General features: G+C 44.3%; 1 protein-coding gene across 5 annotated transcripts in view; it reads right to left on the bottom strand.

Annotated features, from left to right (window-relative positions):
• The window catches only part of LOC106604182 (serum response factor), a 60,031-nt gene that overhangs the window by 21,270 nt on the left and 23,441 nt on the right, over window positions 1–15,320 (bottom strand). For 4 of the 5 annotated variants that reach the window (XM_014198632.2, XM_014198613.2, XM_014198642.2 and 1 more), the window contains exon 2: window positions 1,335–1,601. In XM_014198632.2, coding sequence (XP_014054107.1) covers window positions 1,335–1,601 — 267 coding nt within the window. The remainder of the gene's footprint in view (window positions 1–1,334; window positions 1,602–15,320) is intronic. The other variant, XM_014198620.2, reaches the window with a different exon arrangement.

The raw sequence follows: 15,320 nt of genomic DNA, 5'->3' as shown, positions 1-15,320 counted from the left end.
AAGGTTGATCACCATCCTCAAGGTAGACAGCAAGTAACTGGCTTGTGAAAACATGAAATGAGCACATAGGGTATGGTCCTCTTCAAAGAAGTGTACTTAAATCAAGTCAACAGCGGAGGAAATCCTGGTGGCTAGCACGTGACTATGTGAGCAACAGCACCATGGTGTTCCATTGGGTAATGAAGCACATCTGACTATAAAGAATGTCCAAATGGCTTTAAAACATTGTAATCTCTTTCCACTGCACATCACAAAGCCTACTACTTTTTTAGAACAGTATCAGGTATATCACTGCACAATTAGAATAGCGATATTGAGTATCTCATGAAAAACCCTTCTTCCACTGATACAGTGAGGAACTACAGTGGATCAGCATGCAAAAAAACTAAAACTTTTATTCTAAAAGATAAAAAAATATGTATGGTATTATAGACATTATAGGACGACATGAATAAATCATAGTATAAAAAAAAACATCCACACATACATATACAACCGGCTGTACGCTTCTCATAATACAACCCCGATCTGCCTTGACCTACAGGTTTATAGACAGGGGTTTGGAAGCTTTTCTGTGCCAAGTTCAGCGAGGGAGAGTGAAGATAACTTCTAATCCATTCTGTTGAGTGGTTTCGTGTTCCACTACTTTGGTCTGTCTTTACACCCCTGCGTCCTGCCACAAGAGACGTAACCAGGCTGTTTGAGCCAATTAAAACATATTTAGTAGACAATCAAACAAAACCACGAGCAACAAGCCAAAAGAGGTTGCCTTGAGTTTGACACAAAGGTTTAAAACCGTTGACAAACCGCAGCTCATTCTATACATACCAGTAAGCTGAGTTTCCATAACTGAATGTGAATCTGATGAACTAGTCTAGTTCTCCTCTGCTGTGCTTGGCTGTAAAATTCTGGGGGGATTTGACTGAGAATCTATTATAGTAACTTTCTGGTATTATATATTTTTTAAGTAAGCGGCTATGTTGACTGCAATTACTGTATTCCTTTAGCATTGAAATACAGACAACAGTTCACAAAAAAAAAATAGCAATGCCATTCTTTGTAAACACTTGGGAACCGGACAGCACGTACAGTACAGGTAAACTGATGAGCAGAACATGCAGATGTGTTCTGTTTCTGTTCCAAAGCCAGTTTGTTCTGGGTCATTTTCATTAGGACACTCTGTAGCAAAAAGTTTTGCAACGGAAAATAAAAATGAGCATTTTTTATTGGTCAAGTTCATGTACTCCCTCCTTGTTTCAGTCCATTTTTTTTATGTTCGGTGCCTAATGAATACGACCCTGGTCCTTATGGTGAAGAGCAGCAGCAGAACTCACCTTGGTCTCCCCAAGGCTCTCTGACTCAGACACCTGGTAGGTAAGGTCCGTCTCCTCGAAGCCTGTGGCGCTCATACGCTGGTCAGTGGAGGGGTCGTTGCGGGGCGGGGAGTCCGGAGAGTTGAGGCACGTCTGGATGAGGGCCTTGCCCGTCTCGCTGGTGATCATGGGCTGGAGCTTCCGCGTGGCGAACGTGTAGACGTGGCCCGTCTCGCTGGCCACCAGTAGCAGGACCTGGGTTCCTGTCAACGTGGAGAGCTCATAAGCCTGTCATGGCAGGGAGGGAGAGAATCAGCATCAACATCCAATATCAGTTTCAACATCCATATCAGCTTCAGTTTTAGCATGAGCATCAACATCAGTCTCTGAGGAATGTGCCAAAATAAACAAAGTAAGCTGACATCCCACCACGTTCTTAATAACTGAAACAAATTGTTTAAAAAAACTTTCCTTACCAACACAGACAAGACTTAATTTGAATAGGAAAAAACATAATTCTTAATGGTGTTACCCACAGATAACAGGTTGAAATTGCAGCCAACTAGCCAAGAAACACACTGCAAGTCTAAAAATACCTCTCTGGTGAACTCTGGACGTATAGCACAAATGTAGCTAAAATATCATGAGATAAAAGGTCCAAGAATAGAGTGTGATATAGTGAGAATGATTGCGTTCCTTGCGATGAGTGTCTTGGTTGTAAGGGAGAGAAAGGAAAGAGGGAGTGGTAATAACCATGTACAGTGCCTTCGGAAAGTATTCACACCCCTTGACTTTTTCCACTTTGTTACGTTACAGCCTTATTCTAAAACAGATTAAAAAATAAATACATTTCAGCAATCTATACACAATAACCCATAATGACAAAGCGAAAAACAGAAATACCTTATTTACTTAAGTATTCAGACCCTTTGCTATGAGACTCTAAATTGAGCTCAGGTGCATCCTGTTTCCATTGATCATCCTTGAGATGTTTATATGGCTTGATTGGGGTCCACCTGTGGTAAATTCAATTGATTGGACATGATTTGGGAAAAAAACTAACCATGAGGTCAAAGAAATTGTCCATAGAGCTCAGAGACAGGATTGTGTCGAGGCACAGATCTGGGGAAGGGTACCAAAAAATATCTGCAGCATTGAAGAAGGTCCCCAAGAACACAGTGGCTTCCATCATTCTTAAATGGAAGTAGTTTGGAACCAGGTTTCTTCCTAGAGCTGGCCTCACGGCCAAACTGAGCAATCGGGGGAGACGGGCCTTGGTCAGGGAGATGAACAATAACCCGATGGTCACTCTGACACAGCTCCAGAGTTCCTCTGTGGAGATGGGAGAACCTTCCAGAAGGACAACCATCTCTGCAGCAGTCCACCAATCAGGCCTTTATGGTAGAGTGGCCAGACGGAAGCGAATCCTCAGTACATGACAGCCCACTTCGAGTTTGCCAAAGGGCACCTAAAGGACTCAGACCATGAGAAACAAGATTTTCTGGTCTGATGAAACCAAGATTGAACTCTTTGGCCTGAATACCAAGTGTCACCTCTGGAGGAAACCTGGCACCATCCCTACGGTGAAGCATGGTGGTGGCAGCATCATGCTGTGGGGATGTTTTTCACCCTGCAGGAAATGGGAGACTAGTCAGGATCGAGGCAAAGATGAACGGAGAAAAGTACAGAGAGATTGTTGATGAAAACCTGCTCCAGAGTGTTCAGGACATCAGACTGGGGTGAAGGTTCACCTTCCAACAGGACGACCCTAAGCACACAGTCAAGACAACGCAGGAGTGGCTTCGGGACAAGTCTCTGAATGTCCTTGAGTGGCCCAGCCAGAGCCTGGACTTGAACATCTTTGGAGAGACCTGAAAATAGCTGTAAGGCAACGCTCCCCATACAACCTGACAGAGCTTGAGGGAGAAGAATGGGAGAAACTCCCCAAATACAGGTGTGCCAAGCTTGTAGTGTCATACCCAAGAAGACTCAATGCTGTAATCGCTGCCAAAAGGTGCTTCAAAAAAGTACTGAGTAAAGGGTCTGAATAATTATGTAAACGTGATATTTCAGTTTTTTATTTTTAATAAATTAGCTAGCCTGTTTTTGCTTTGTAATTATGGGGTATTGTGTATAGATTGATGGGGAAAATGTTTAGGCTGTAACGTAACAAAATGTGGAAAAAGCCAAGGGGTCTGAATATTTTTTCGAAGGCACTGTAGATCTTAAATAGAGCACATGAGCAATGACTCCTCTCACAAGCTGTGAAACATTAGAACATGAGCTGTCCCGCCTTGTCATACATTACACCAGACAATCTCTCTCTCACACACACACACACACACACACACACACACACACACACACACACACACACACACACACACACCAGTTGTATAAGTAATTAACCTTGCACGAGTAAGCCGGAACAGCTCATAGGAGCAGGAGCCTATCTCCTGTTTCTGTAGCATGAGGCATCTTGATGTACAAGTACACCCCCTGGACAGGACACTAGTCTATCACAGGGCCTTACCCCCAATCTATCTCCTTAGTACGGAGTGCCAATCAGGTACGCATCAGGTCCCATTTTTGGTCTTTGGTATGACTCGGTCAGAGATCAAACTCCCAACCATCCAAACTCAGGGTGGACACTCTAACCACAAAGCCAGTTGTGTAGTGTTCCACAAATACAGCACAGGTCTTGCATCAGATATGCAACCCACACCATGAGCTATTCTCACACAGACTTATTGTTGCACTTGGAGTGAACCTTGTGCACTCCCTAAGAGAGCCTTTTGATTTACTTGAGTGATCGGTAAAGTGTAGGATGCTTCTGGTGGCACGTTTTTCAGAGAGAAAGGGAGAAAAGGAGAGATGTAGAGTAGGCAGACTACCATTACCATCATGTTAATGAATACAATTTCCGTTGGCTGATGAATGATTTCATTGCTAGCCACAGGGTATCATTCTATCAGAAATGCAGAGTAGGAAGGAGGACTAGAGGATGGCTGTCATTCACACAACCAACAATCGCTTCTTTACCTTTATCAAATACCCTATGTGAAATCATAGGACCTATACTGTTAAACTATAGTGCCAAATTTATATTAAACAGAACTCGCATCAAACGTATCAATACAGTTACTTTAAGTTACATTCTCTCAAGGAACTTACCGGTTTCTAGCTTTCAAGGACCTTTCAGACATCACAAGGCTTGGAAGTGTGGCAACGTGTTACTTTGTTCATTGTTAGCCTGTCATCTCATTTTCAGATATGATGTACTGCATTCATTTAATGTAGCAATTGGACAATGCTGAAGCTACTAATCTAATCATCGTTTGGCAGGTGAAATGCAACTCCACATGAAATAAAGGTAGAAGGGCCTCCCGAGTGGCGCAGCGGTCTAAGGCACTGCATCGCAGTGCTATAGGCATCACTACAGACCCGGGTTCGATTCTGGGCTGTATCACAACCGGACGTGTTCGGGAATCCAATAGGGAGGCGCACAATTGGCCCAGCATAAGCCGGGTTAGGGGAGGGTTTGGTTGGGGTTTACTTGGGGTTTGCTCTAGCGACTCCTTGTGGCAGGCCGGGCGCCTGCAGGCTGACTTTGGTCACCAGGTGAACGGTTTTCCTCCAACACATTGGTGTGGCTGGCTTCCGGGTTAAGCGGGTGGGTGTTAAGAAGTTTGGTTTGGTGGGTCATGTTTCAGAGGATGCATGACTCGACCTTCGCCTCCGGTTCCCGTTGGGGAGTTGCAGGGATGAGACAAGATCGAAATTGGAGAGAAAAAGGGGAAAATAAATAGAGGGGCAAGGAGTGTATGAGCAACTTCCAACACTCTTTCTGTGGGTCTGTCACACTTGCTAAGCCAACGGTGCAGGCTTCACTTCTAGAGCTGATGTGTCTAATGAACGAATCAAAAACAGCCAGCCTGTGGAAATATATGCATGCTCTGAAAAGCAGCGAAGATGAGACCTGTGGTTGGCTGGACTCACTTAACCATTTTATTATTCAGCTTCAGTGGGCCCTGCGGAAATATTCTTAGAAATGGAGTGCATAGAGTATGCAGCGCTCAGTAACACTTCCAATGGATTTTATCCATAATTCAATGACAGAGGATGTCTTGCTGTACCAAGAACTGTGTGGTCAGCTTGTCTCAGCCATACCAGGGCTATATGTGTGTCTGTGTGTGTCAGGGTGACTTGGCCAATACCCAAGTGCACGGCTTGATAACTACATAGTGTTGAAAATGGGGAAGGGGGAGTTTGTTCATTCCTATTTGTACCCTCTGTCATTCTAGCTTGTTTGCTTTATAGTCCAGGGCCTGAGCAAAAAAAAACATTACGTAGTGGATTAAAGCATGAAATTTGGTACAAACATTCTTCAGGTGATATCAAAACATCCCAGAAGGGGTGCCCATTTCAAACTTCACCAGGAAACGAGTTATTGCAAAAATACCAAATGGTTGCCATAATAGCTGGTATTTGACCCGAAAAAAATGTATGCATGTATGATGCAACAGATAAAAGCATGACATTTGGTGACATATCAAATCAAAGTTTGTCACGTACACAGACTAGCAGACGTTAAAGCAGGTGCAGCGAAATGCTAGTGTTTCTAGCTCCAGCAGTGGAGTAAGTGTCTAACAGTACAATACAAAAAAAGCAGTACAAATACTAATGCACAAATAATTCCCCCCCCCCCCCAAAAAAAAGGCAAAAACAAGAAATGAACAAGTATCAGAATGAGCAATGTCAGAGTCTGGAATACTAATACGTGGTGTGTATAGAAATGATGGACAATATACAAGTAAGAAAAGGTATCTATAGCAGTGGTTATCTGGGATGAGCTATGTCGAGAATGCAGTATGTACATACAGTGGGTGAAAAAAGTATTTGATCCCCTGCGGATTTTGTATGTTTGCCCACTGACAAAGAAATGATCAGTGAATAATTTTAATGTTAGGTTTATTTGAACAGTGAGAGACAGAATAAAGAGAAAAATATTGAGAAAAACGCATGTCAAAAATGTTATAAATTGATTTGCATTTTAATGAGGGAAATAAGTATTTGACCCCCTCTCAATCAGAAAGATTTCTGTCCCCCAGGTGTCTTTTATACAGGTAATGAGCTGAGATTAGGAGCACACTATTTAAGGGAGTGCTCCTAACCGCAGCTTGTTACATGTATAAAAGACACCTGTCCACAGAAGCAATCAATCAATCAGATTCCAAACTCTCCACCATGGCCAAGACCAAAGAGCTCTCTTAGGATGTCAGGGACAAGATTGTAGACCTACACAAGGCTGGAACGGGCTACAAGACCATCGTCAAACAGCTTAGTGAGAAGGTGACAACATTTGGTGCGATTATTCGCAAATGGAAGAAACACAAAATAACTGTCAATATCCCTCGGCCTGGGGCTCCATGCAAGATCTCACCTTGTGGAGTTGCAATGATCATGAGAACGGTGAGGAATCAGCCCAGAACTACACAGGAGGATCTTGTCAATGATCTCAAGGCAGCTGGGACCATAGTCACCAAGAAAACAATTGGTAACACACTACGCCGTGAAGGACTGAAATCCTGCAGCGCCCGCAAGGTCCCCCTGATCAAGAAAGCACATATACATGCCCGTCTGAAGTTTGCCAATGAACATCTGAATGATTCAGAGGACAACTGGTGAAAGTGTTGTGGTCAGATGAGACCAAAATGGAGCTCTTTGACATCAACTCAACTCGCCGTGTTTGGAGGAGGAGGAATGCTGCCTATGACCCCAAGAACACCATCTCCACCGTCAAACATGGAGGTGGAAACATTATGCTTTGGGGGTGTTTTTCTGCTAAGGGGACAGGACAACTTCCCCGCATGATTTGACAGGGCCATGTACTGTCAAATCTTGGGTGAGAACCTCCTTCCCCATGACAATGACCCAAAACACACGGCCAAGGCAACAAAGGAGTGGCTCAAGAAGAAGCACATTAAGGTCCTGGAGTGGCCTAGCCAGTCTCCAGACCTTAATCCCATAGAAAATCTGTGGAGGGAGCTGAAGGTTCGAGTTGCCAAACGTCAGCCTCAAAACCTTAATGACTTGGAGAAGATCTGCAAAGAGGAGTGGGACAAAATCCCTCCTGAGATGTGTGCAAAACTGGTGGCCAACAACAAGAAACGTCTGACCTCTGTGATTGCCAACAAGGGTTTAGCCACCAAGTACTAAGTCATGTTTTGCAGAGGGGTCAAATACCTATTTCACTCATTAAAATGCAAATCAATTTATAACATTTTTGACATGCGTTTTTCTGGATTTTTTTGTTGTTATTCTGTCTCTCACTGTTCAAATAAACCTACTATTAAAATTATAGACTGATCATTTCTTTGTAAGTGGGCAAACGTACAAAATCAGCAGGGGATCAAATACTTTTTTCCCCCACTGTAGCTTTATTTCTCAGAGAAAATAAAAACAAAACAATGTTGCACGAATGCTACTCCTATCTGTTTCGAACTACAGAAACGATTTCAGAACAACAATAATTAATAAGTGATCAGTGTTCAATGACTATATAGACATAGGGCAGTAGACAAAAATACATGGTAGAGTACCGGGCAGTAGCCGGCTAGTGACAGTGTCTAACGTGCAGGGCAGGGAACCGGGCAGAGGCCTTCTAGTGATGACTGTTCAACAGTCTGATGGGCCCAGCTTTGATGCACCTGTACGGTCTCAGTCTGGTAGCAGGGTGTGACAAGCCGTGGCTGAGGTCCTTGATTATCTTTTTGGCCTTCCTGTATCACCAGGTGCTGTTGATGTCCTTAGGGTAGGCAGTGTGCCGCCTGAGATGTGTTGGGCTGACCTAACCACCCTCTGGAGAGCCCTGCAGCCCGACAGAATGCTCTCGATGGTGCATCTGTAGAAGTTTTGGAGGGTCCTAGGAGCCCAGACGAATTTCTTCATCCTCTTGAGGTTGAAGAGGCGCTGTTGCAACTTCTTCACCACAATGTCGATGTGGAGGGAGCATTTCAGGTCCTCAGTGAGAAACTTGAAGCTTTTGACTCTCTCCACTGCGGCCCCGTTGGGCATGCTCACTGCAGTCTCCTCAGTTACTTCGTTTTATTGACATTGAGGTTACACCTCCTCCCTGTAAGCTGTTGTGTTGTCAGCAAACTTAATGATGGTGTTGGAATCTTGTGCGGCCACGCAGCATGGGTGAACAGGGAGTACAGAAGGGGACTAAGCACATACCCCTTAGCGGCCCCCGTGTTGAGGATAAGCGTGGTGGAGCAGTTTTGTTGCCAACCTTCACCACCTGGGGTCGGTCCATCAGGAAGTCTAGAACCCAGTTGCACAGGGAGGGGTTCAGACCCAGGGCTCTGAGCTTAGTGATGAGCTTGGAGGGCATTATGGTGTTGAAGGCTGAGTTGTAGTCGATTAACAACATTCTCACATATGTATTACTCTTGTCAAGGTGGGATAGGGCAGCGATTGTGATATGAAACCATCCTAGAAGCGGTGTTCATTGTTAACTTTAGGCAGGAAGCGGAATTCAAAATGGCTGCCAATGTAGACGTAATGAATCCATAGTCATGTTTAAAATAGCTTAGTAAGTATAATTTTCATAAAAATAACATGAAATTAAGTGATAACACATCAAATGTATTCCTTAGAGAGGCAATTAACAGTTGAAACAATAACAAAGCAGCCTCCTCGCCCCTGTTGTTAAAGTAAAAAGCGTGATGGAGCTGGAGAAATGTAACCAATTAAATTCATAAACAGAGATTTGGATGCACAGACTGACCATACATGATATCAAAATTAGAGTTTTAACAATGTTTTGTCTAGTGTTTGTTTACTTTTACTTTGTTTACAAACAAGCTTCCCTATTGATCTTGAAGGACAATACAATTATCCTGCCTAGACTAGCCTACAACACCACAATGCAATGAATAATTGCATTATTGTTTATAAGGGAGTACAAAATTCTACTCTAACCTGCAGTGAAATGTCATTTGAATAACGGTGCAAAAGCCCAGTGATTTGAATGTTTCATTCCATTTGGATCAGTCGTGGATCTACTCGACAGTTTAAGATCTAGAAAGGCACAGTAGCATGCCAGTTTGCCTGTCATTTTACTTCTGATACCCATGACTGCGTGACCACACACCTCTCCAACTCAATCATCAGGGAGGATGGGAGGGCCTTGGCAGAGTGGTGCCAGGAAAATAACCTCTCCCTCAATGTCAATAAAATGAAGGAGCTGATCGTGGACTTCAGGAGACAGCAGAGAGAGCACTCCCCCATCCACATCGACGGGGCAGCAGTGGAGAGGGTGAAAAGCTTCAAGTTTCTTGGCGTGCACATCACTGAGGACCTGAAATGGTCCACTCACACAGACAGTATGTTGAATAAGGAGGCAGGAGGCTGAAGAAAAAAAAAAGTTAGACCCGAGGACAATCAGAACTGACCCGAATGGACCCCCAATTTTTTTAAATCAAATAACAAAAATGGGGACCTGGACGAACCAGAGAATAATCAGACCTGAATGGACCCGAGGACAACTCGACATAGGGTACTGGTTGGGTCTAACGGGTCCAGACCAGAATGGACCCGAGGACAACTCGACATAGGGTACTGGTTGGGTCTAACGGGTCCAGACCAGAATGGACCTGGGTGACAAAAGAATATGTATATCAGCTAAGTTGCTTTTCTGGTTAATGAATAAGTCTTTATAGATGTTGGCTAGGCCTTCTATACGTCAATAAATTCACCTTATTAGCAGAGCTGTGGAGCCGTGGCCTGACCAAAGTTAGAATTTCAGAGCCAAACCCAATCGAGCCCAGGTCGAGTCTTGGGTATATCAGTTCCACCCAGACCCATGAAGACATCTAGTACCCTGCCCTGAACCTTAGTCACTGTTACTAGCCATCTACCACCCTGTACTCTACCCTGCACCTTAGAGACTGCTGCCCTATGTACACTGGTCACTTTAATAAATGTTTACATACCGTTTTACCCACTTGATATGTTTTTCCACTCCTCAATTGACGAGTGTTGGTGATCGTGTGCCAACTGGCGCCACTTTTTTGTTTTTAGCTGATAGGAGTGGAACCCGGTGTGGTTGTCTGCTGCAATAGCCCATCTGTGACAAAGGTCGACTAGTTGTGCGTTCCGAGATGCAATTCAGCACACCACTGTTGTACTGAGCCATTATTTGTCCGTTTGTGGCCCGCCCGTTAGCTTGCCATTCTCCTTCGACCTCTAATATCAACAAGCTGTTTTCACCCACAGGACTAACGCTGACTGGCAAATGTTTACTCCTGTCCTATGCCGTGCCTTGATTGTATTACTGTTGATGATATTTGGAAATGTGCATGTACACGCTGGCCCATCTACTGTTGCTAGCCCCAATTCTGACTTGTGCTTTGATATCTGCTTCACTGACTTCTGCTCTCGTAAAAGCCTGGGTTTTCTGCACGTTAGCACTAGAAGCTTATTACCTAAAATGGATCAATTGAAAGTGTGGGTTCACAGCTCCAATCCAGATGTGTTGGTCATTACGGAGACGTGGTTAAGAAAGAGTGTTTTGAATACTGATGTTAACCTTTCTGGTTATAACCTATTTCTGGCAAGACACATCTTCCAATAGGTGGGGGAGTGGCAATCTTTACCAAGGATCACCTTTCAGTGCTCAGTTGTCTCCACCAAGTCTGTCCCCGAACAATTTGATTTGCTGGTTTTAACAATTCAACTTTCAAATAGCTCTATGTTGACTGTTACTGGGTGCTATCGTCCTCCATCAGCACCGGCCTGTACCCTACCTGCCCTAAGTTCTCTCCTGGCCCCTTACACCAAGTCTGAATTTGTCCTGCTTGGTGACCTAAACTGTGACATACTTAAAGCAATGGGACTCCCTAAATCTTTCTCAGATTATTACCAATCCCACAAGGTATGACTCAAAACACCCAGGCAAGGCAACTCACCTCGATGTTATCCTGACAAATAATCCTGATAGGTATCAGTCTAGTGTTTTCTGTAAATACCTTAGTGATCACTGTTTTACAGCCTGTGTTCGTAATGGCTGCTCAGTGAAACGACCGGTCCTGATTTGTCATAGATGCTTGCTAAAAAACTTTAATGAGCAAGCCTTCCTTCATGAACTGGCCTCTGTAAAATGGTATAGAATCAGCTTGATACCCTCTGTCCAAGACGCTCGGCCCTTCTTTTTTTATATTTTTTCAGTGGTATTGTTAACGCCCCCATAAAGAAAATGTAAAAATAGGTTCAGCCCCTGATTCTACCGTGATGTTGCAGAGTTACTCCACCTCAAGAATTGCATTTGGCGAAAGGCTCGGCACACGCATACTCAGGCTGACTGGCTATCCTTCAGGCAAATGAGAAATAAGTGCACTCAGGCTATCCGGAAGGCCAAAGTTAGTTACTTTAAGGAGCAGTTCTCCCTCTGTGGGTCTAACCCCAAGAAGTTCTGGAAAACGGTTAAAGACCTGGAGAATAAACCCTCCTCTTCACAGCTGCCCATGTCCCTTAATGTTGATGTGGTTGTTACTGACAAGAAGCACATGGCTGAGCTCTTTAATCACCACTTCATTATGTCAGGATTCCTATTTGCCCGTCCAACATTTCCTCATCTCCCACCCCTTCTAATGCGACTATCCCCGATGCTTCTCCCTCTTTTTCCACTGCCCCGCTACAAAGTTTCTCCCTGCAGGAAGTCACTGAGTCCGAGGTGCTAAAGGAGCTCCTTAAACTTGACCCCAAAGCAACATCTGGGTCAGATGGTTTAGACCATTTCTTCTTTAAGGTTGCTGCCCCTATCATCGCCAAGCCCATCTCTCCTTTCTGGGGAGGTTCCCATTCCTTGGAAGGCAGCCACGGTTCATCCTTTATTTAAAGGGGGAGATAATGCTGATCCTAACTGTTATAGGCCTATTTCTATTAGGCCTGTTTATCAAGTGTTGGAAAAACTTGTCAATAATCATCTGACTGGCTTTCTTGATGTCTATAGTATTCTCTCGGGTATGCAATCTGGTTTCCTCTCAGGTTATGGATGTGTCACTGCAACCTTAAAGGTCCTCAATGATGTCACCATTGCCCTTGATTCTAAGCAATATTGTGCTGGCATTTTTATTGACTTTGCCAAAGGTTTTGATACGGTAGACCATTCCACTCTTGTGGGCCGGCTAAGGAGTATTGGTGTCTCTGAGGGGTCTTTGGCCTGGTTTGCTAACTACCACTCCCAAAGACTGCAGTGTAAAAAGTCAGAAAATCTGCTGTCTCAGCCACTGCCTGTCACCAAGGGAGTACCCCAAGCTCGATCCTAGGCCCCACGCTCTCCTCAATTTACATCAACATAGCTCAGGCAGTAGGAAACTCTTCTCATCCATTTATATGCAGATGATAGTCTTATACTCAGCTGGCCCTTCCCTGGATTTTGTGTTAAATGCTATACAACATAGCCTTCTTAGTGTGCAACAAGCTTTCTCTACTTTTAACCTTGTTCTGAACACCTCCAAAACAAAGGTCAGGTGGTTTGGTAAGAAGAATGCCCCTCCTCACACAGGTGTTATTACTACCTCTGAGGGTTTAAAGCTTGAGGTAGTCACCTCATACAAGTACTTAGGAGTATGGCTAGATGGTGCACTATCCTTCTCTCAGCACATATCAAAGCTGCAGGCTAAAGTTAAATCTAGACTTGGTTTCCTCTATCGTAATTGCTCCTCTTTCACCCCAGCTGCCAAACTAATCCTGATTCAGATGACCATCCTACCCATGCTAGATTACAGAGACATAATTTATAGATCAGCAGGTAAGGGTGCTCTCAAGCGGCTAGATGTTCTTTACCATTCGGCCATCAGATTTGCCACCTCCACATACAACACCACTTCTGCCAGTCACATTCTGTTAAAGGTCCCCAAAGCACACACATCCCTGGGTCGCTCCTCTATTCAGTTCGCTGCAGCTAGTGACTGGAACGAGCTGCAGCAAACTCAAACTTGACAGTTTGATCTCAATCTCTTCATTCAAAGACTCAAATCATGGACACTCTTACTGACAGTTGTGGCTGCTTCGTGTGATGCATTGTTGCCTCTACCTTCTTGCCCTTTGTGCTGTTATCTGTGCCCAATAATGTTTGTACCATGTTGTGTTGCTACCATGCTGTTTTGTCATGTGTTGCTGCCTTGCTATGTTGTCGTCTTAGGTCTCTCTCTGTGTAATGTTCAGTTGTCTCTCTTGTTGTGATGTGTGTTTTGTCCTATAATTATACTGTATATATTTTTTATTTTAATCCCAGGCCCCCATCCCCACAGGAAGCCTTTTGGCAGGCCGTCATTGTAAGTACGAATTTGTTCTTAACTGACTAGCCAAGCTAAAAAGGTTAAATAAATAAAAATATTACAAAGATATTTAGGCTTGCCATAACAAACTGGTTGAATACTTATTGACTCAAGACATTTAAGGTTCAATTTTTATTAATTTGTAGACATTTCTAAAAACATAATTCCTCTTTGACAGTATGGGGTATTATCTGTTGGCCCGTGACACAGAATTTCCTTTTTTATTTTTTATTCAGGCAGTAACAACAAATTGTGGAGAAAGTCAAGGGTTGTGAATGCTTTCTGAAGGCACTGTATGCTCTGTTTCTGGCCTTACATAATAAAAAAAGTGGTCAGATGAAGCTGATTATAAGCTACAGGACTGTTTTGCTAGCACATACTGGAATATGTTCCGGGATTCCTCCGATGGCATTGAGGAGTACACCACATCAGTCATTGGCTTCATCAATAAGTGCATCGATGATGTCGTCCCCACAGTGGCCGTATGTACATATCCATGGCTTCTGGTTGGGGTTACAGGCAACACCGCACTGAGCTAAAAGGCTAGAGCTTCCGCTTTCAAGAAGTGGGACTCTAACCCGGAAGCTTATAAGAAATCCCACTATGCCCTCAGACGAACCATCAAACAGACAAAGTGTCAATACAGGACTAAGATCGAATCATACTACACAGGCTCTGACGTTCGTCGGATGTGACAGGGCTTGCAAAGCATTACAGACTACAAAAGGGAAGCACAGCCGAGAGCTGCCCAGTGACACAAACCTACCACACGAGCTAAACTACTTCTATGCTCGCTTTGAGGCAAATGACACTGAAACATGCATGAGAGCACCAGCTGTTCCAGAAGACTATGTGATCACGCACTCTGCAGCCGATGTGAGTAAGACTTTTAAACAGGTCAACATTCACAAAGCCGCAGGGCCAGATGGATTACCTGTATGTGTACTGTGAGCATGCACTGACCAACTGGCAAGTGTCTTCACTGATATTTTCAAACTCTCCCTGTCCAAGTCTGTAATACCAACATGTTTTAAGCAAACCACCATAGTCCCTGTGCCCAAGAACACTAAGGTAACCTGCCTAAATGACTACCGACCAGTAGCACTCACGTCTGTAGCCATGAAGTGCTTGGAAAGGCTGGTCATGGCTCACATCAACACCATTATCCCAGAAACCCTAGACCCACTCCAATTTGCATACCGCCCTAATAGATCCACAGATGATGCAATCACTAGTGCAATCCACACTGCCCTTTCACACCTGGACAAAAGCAACACCTACGTGAGAATGCTGTTCATTGACTACAGCTCAGTGTTAAACACCATAGTGCCCTCAAAGCTCATCAATATGCTAAGGACCCTGGGACTAAACACCTCCCTCTGCAACTGGATCTTGGACTTCCTGACGGGCTGCCCCCAGGTGGTAAGGGTAGGTAACAACACATCCGCCACGCTGATCCTCAACACAGGGGCCCCTCAGGGGTGCATGCTCAGTACCCTCCTGTACTCTCTGTTCACTCATGACTGCATGGCTAGGCATGACTCTAACATCATCATTAAGTTTGCCAATGACACAACACGTGGTAGGCATGATCACCGACAAGACAGCCTCAGAGACCTGGCCGTGTGGTGCCAGTACAACAACCTCTCCCTCAATGTGA

This window comes from Salmo salar, chromosome ssa01, assembly GCF_905237065.1.
Source record: "Salmo salar chromosome ssa01, Ssal_v3.1, whole genome shotgun sequence".
In the NCBI taxonomy this organism is placed as follows: domain Eukaryota; kingdom Metazoa; phylum Chordata; class Actinopteri; order Salmoniformes; family Salmonidae; genus Salmo; species Salmo salar.
The sequence above is the reverse complement of the archived record's forward strand: the minus strand, read 5'-3'. Positions and strand labels throughout refer to the sequence as shown.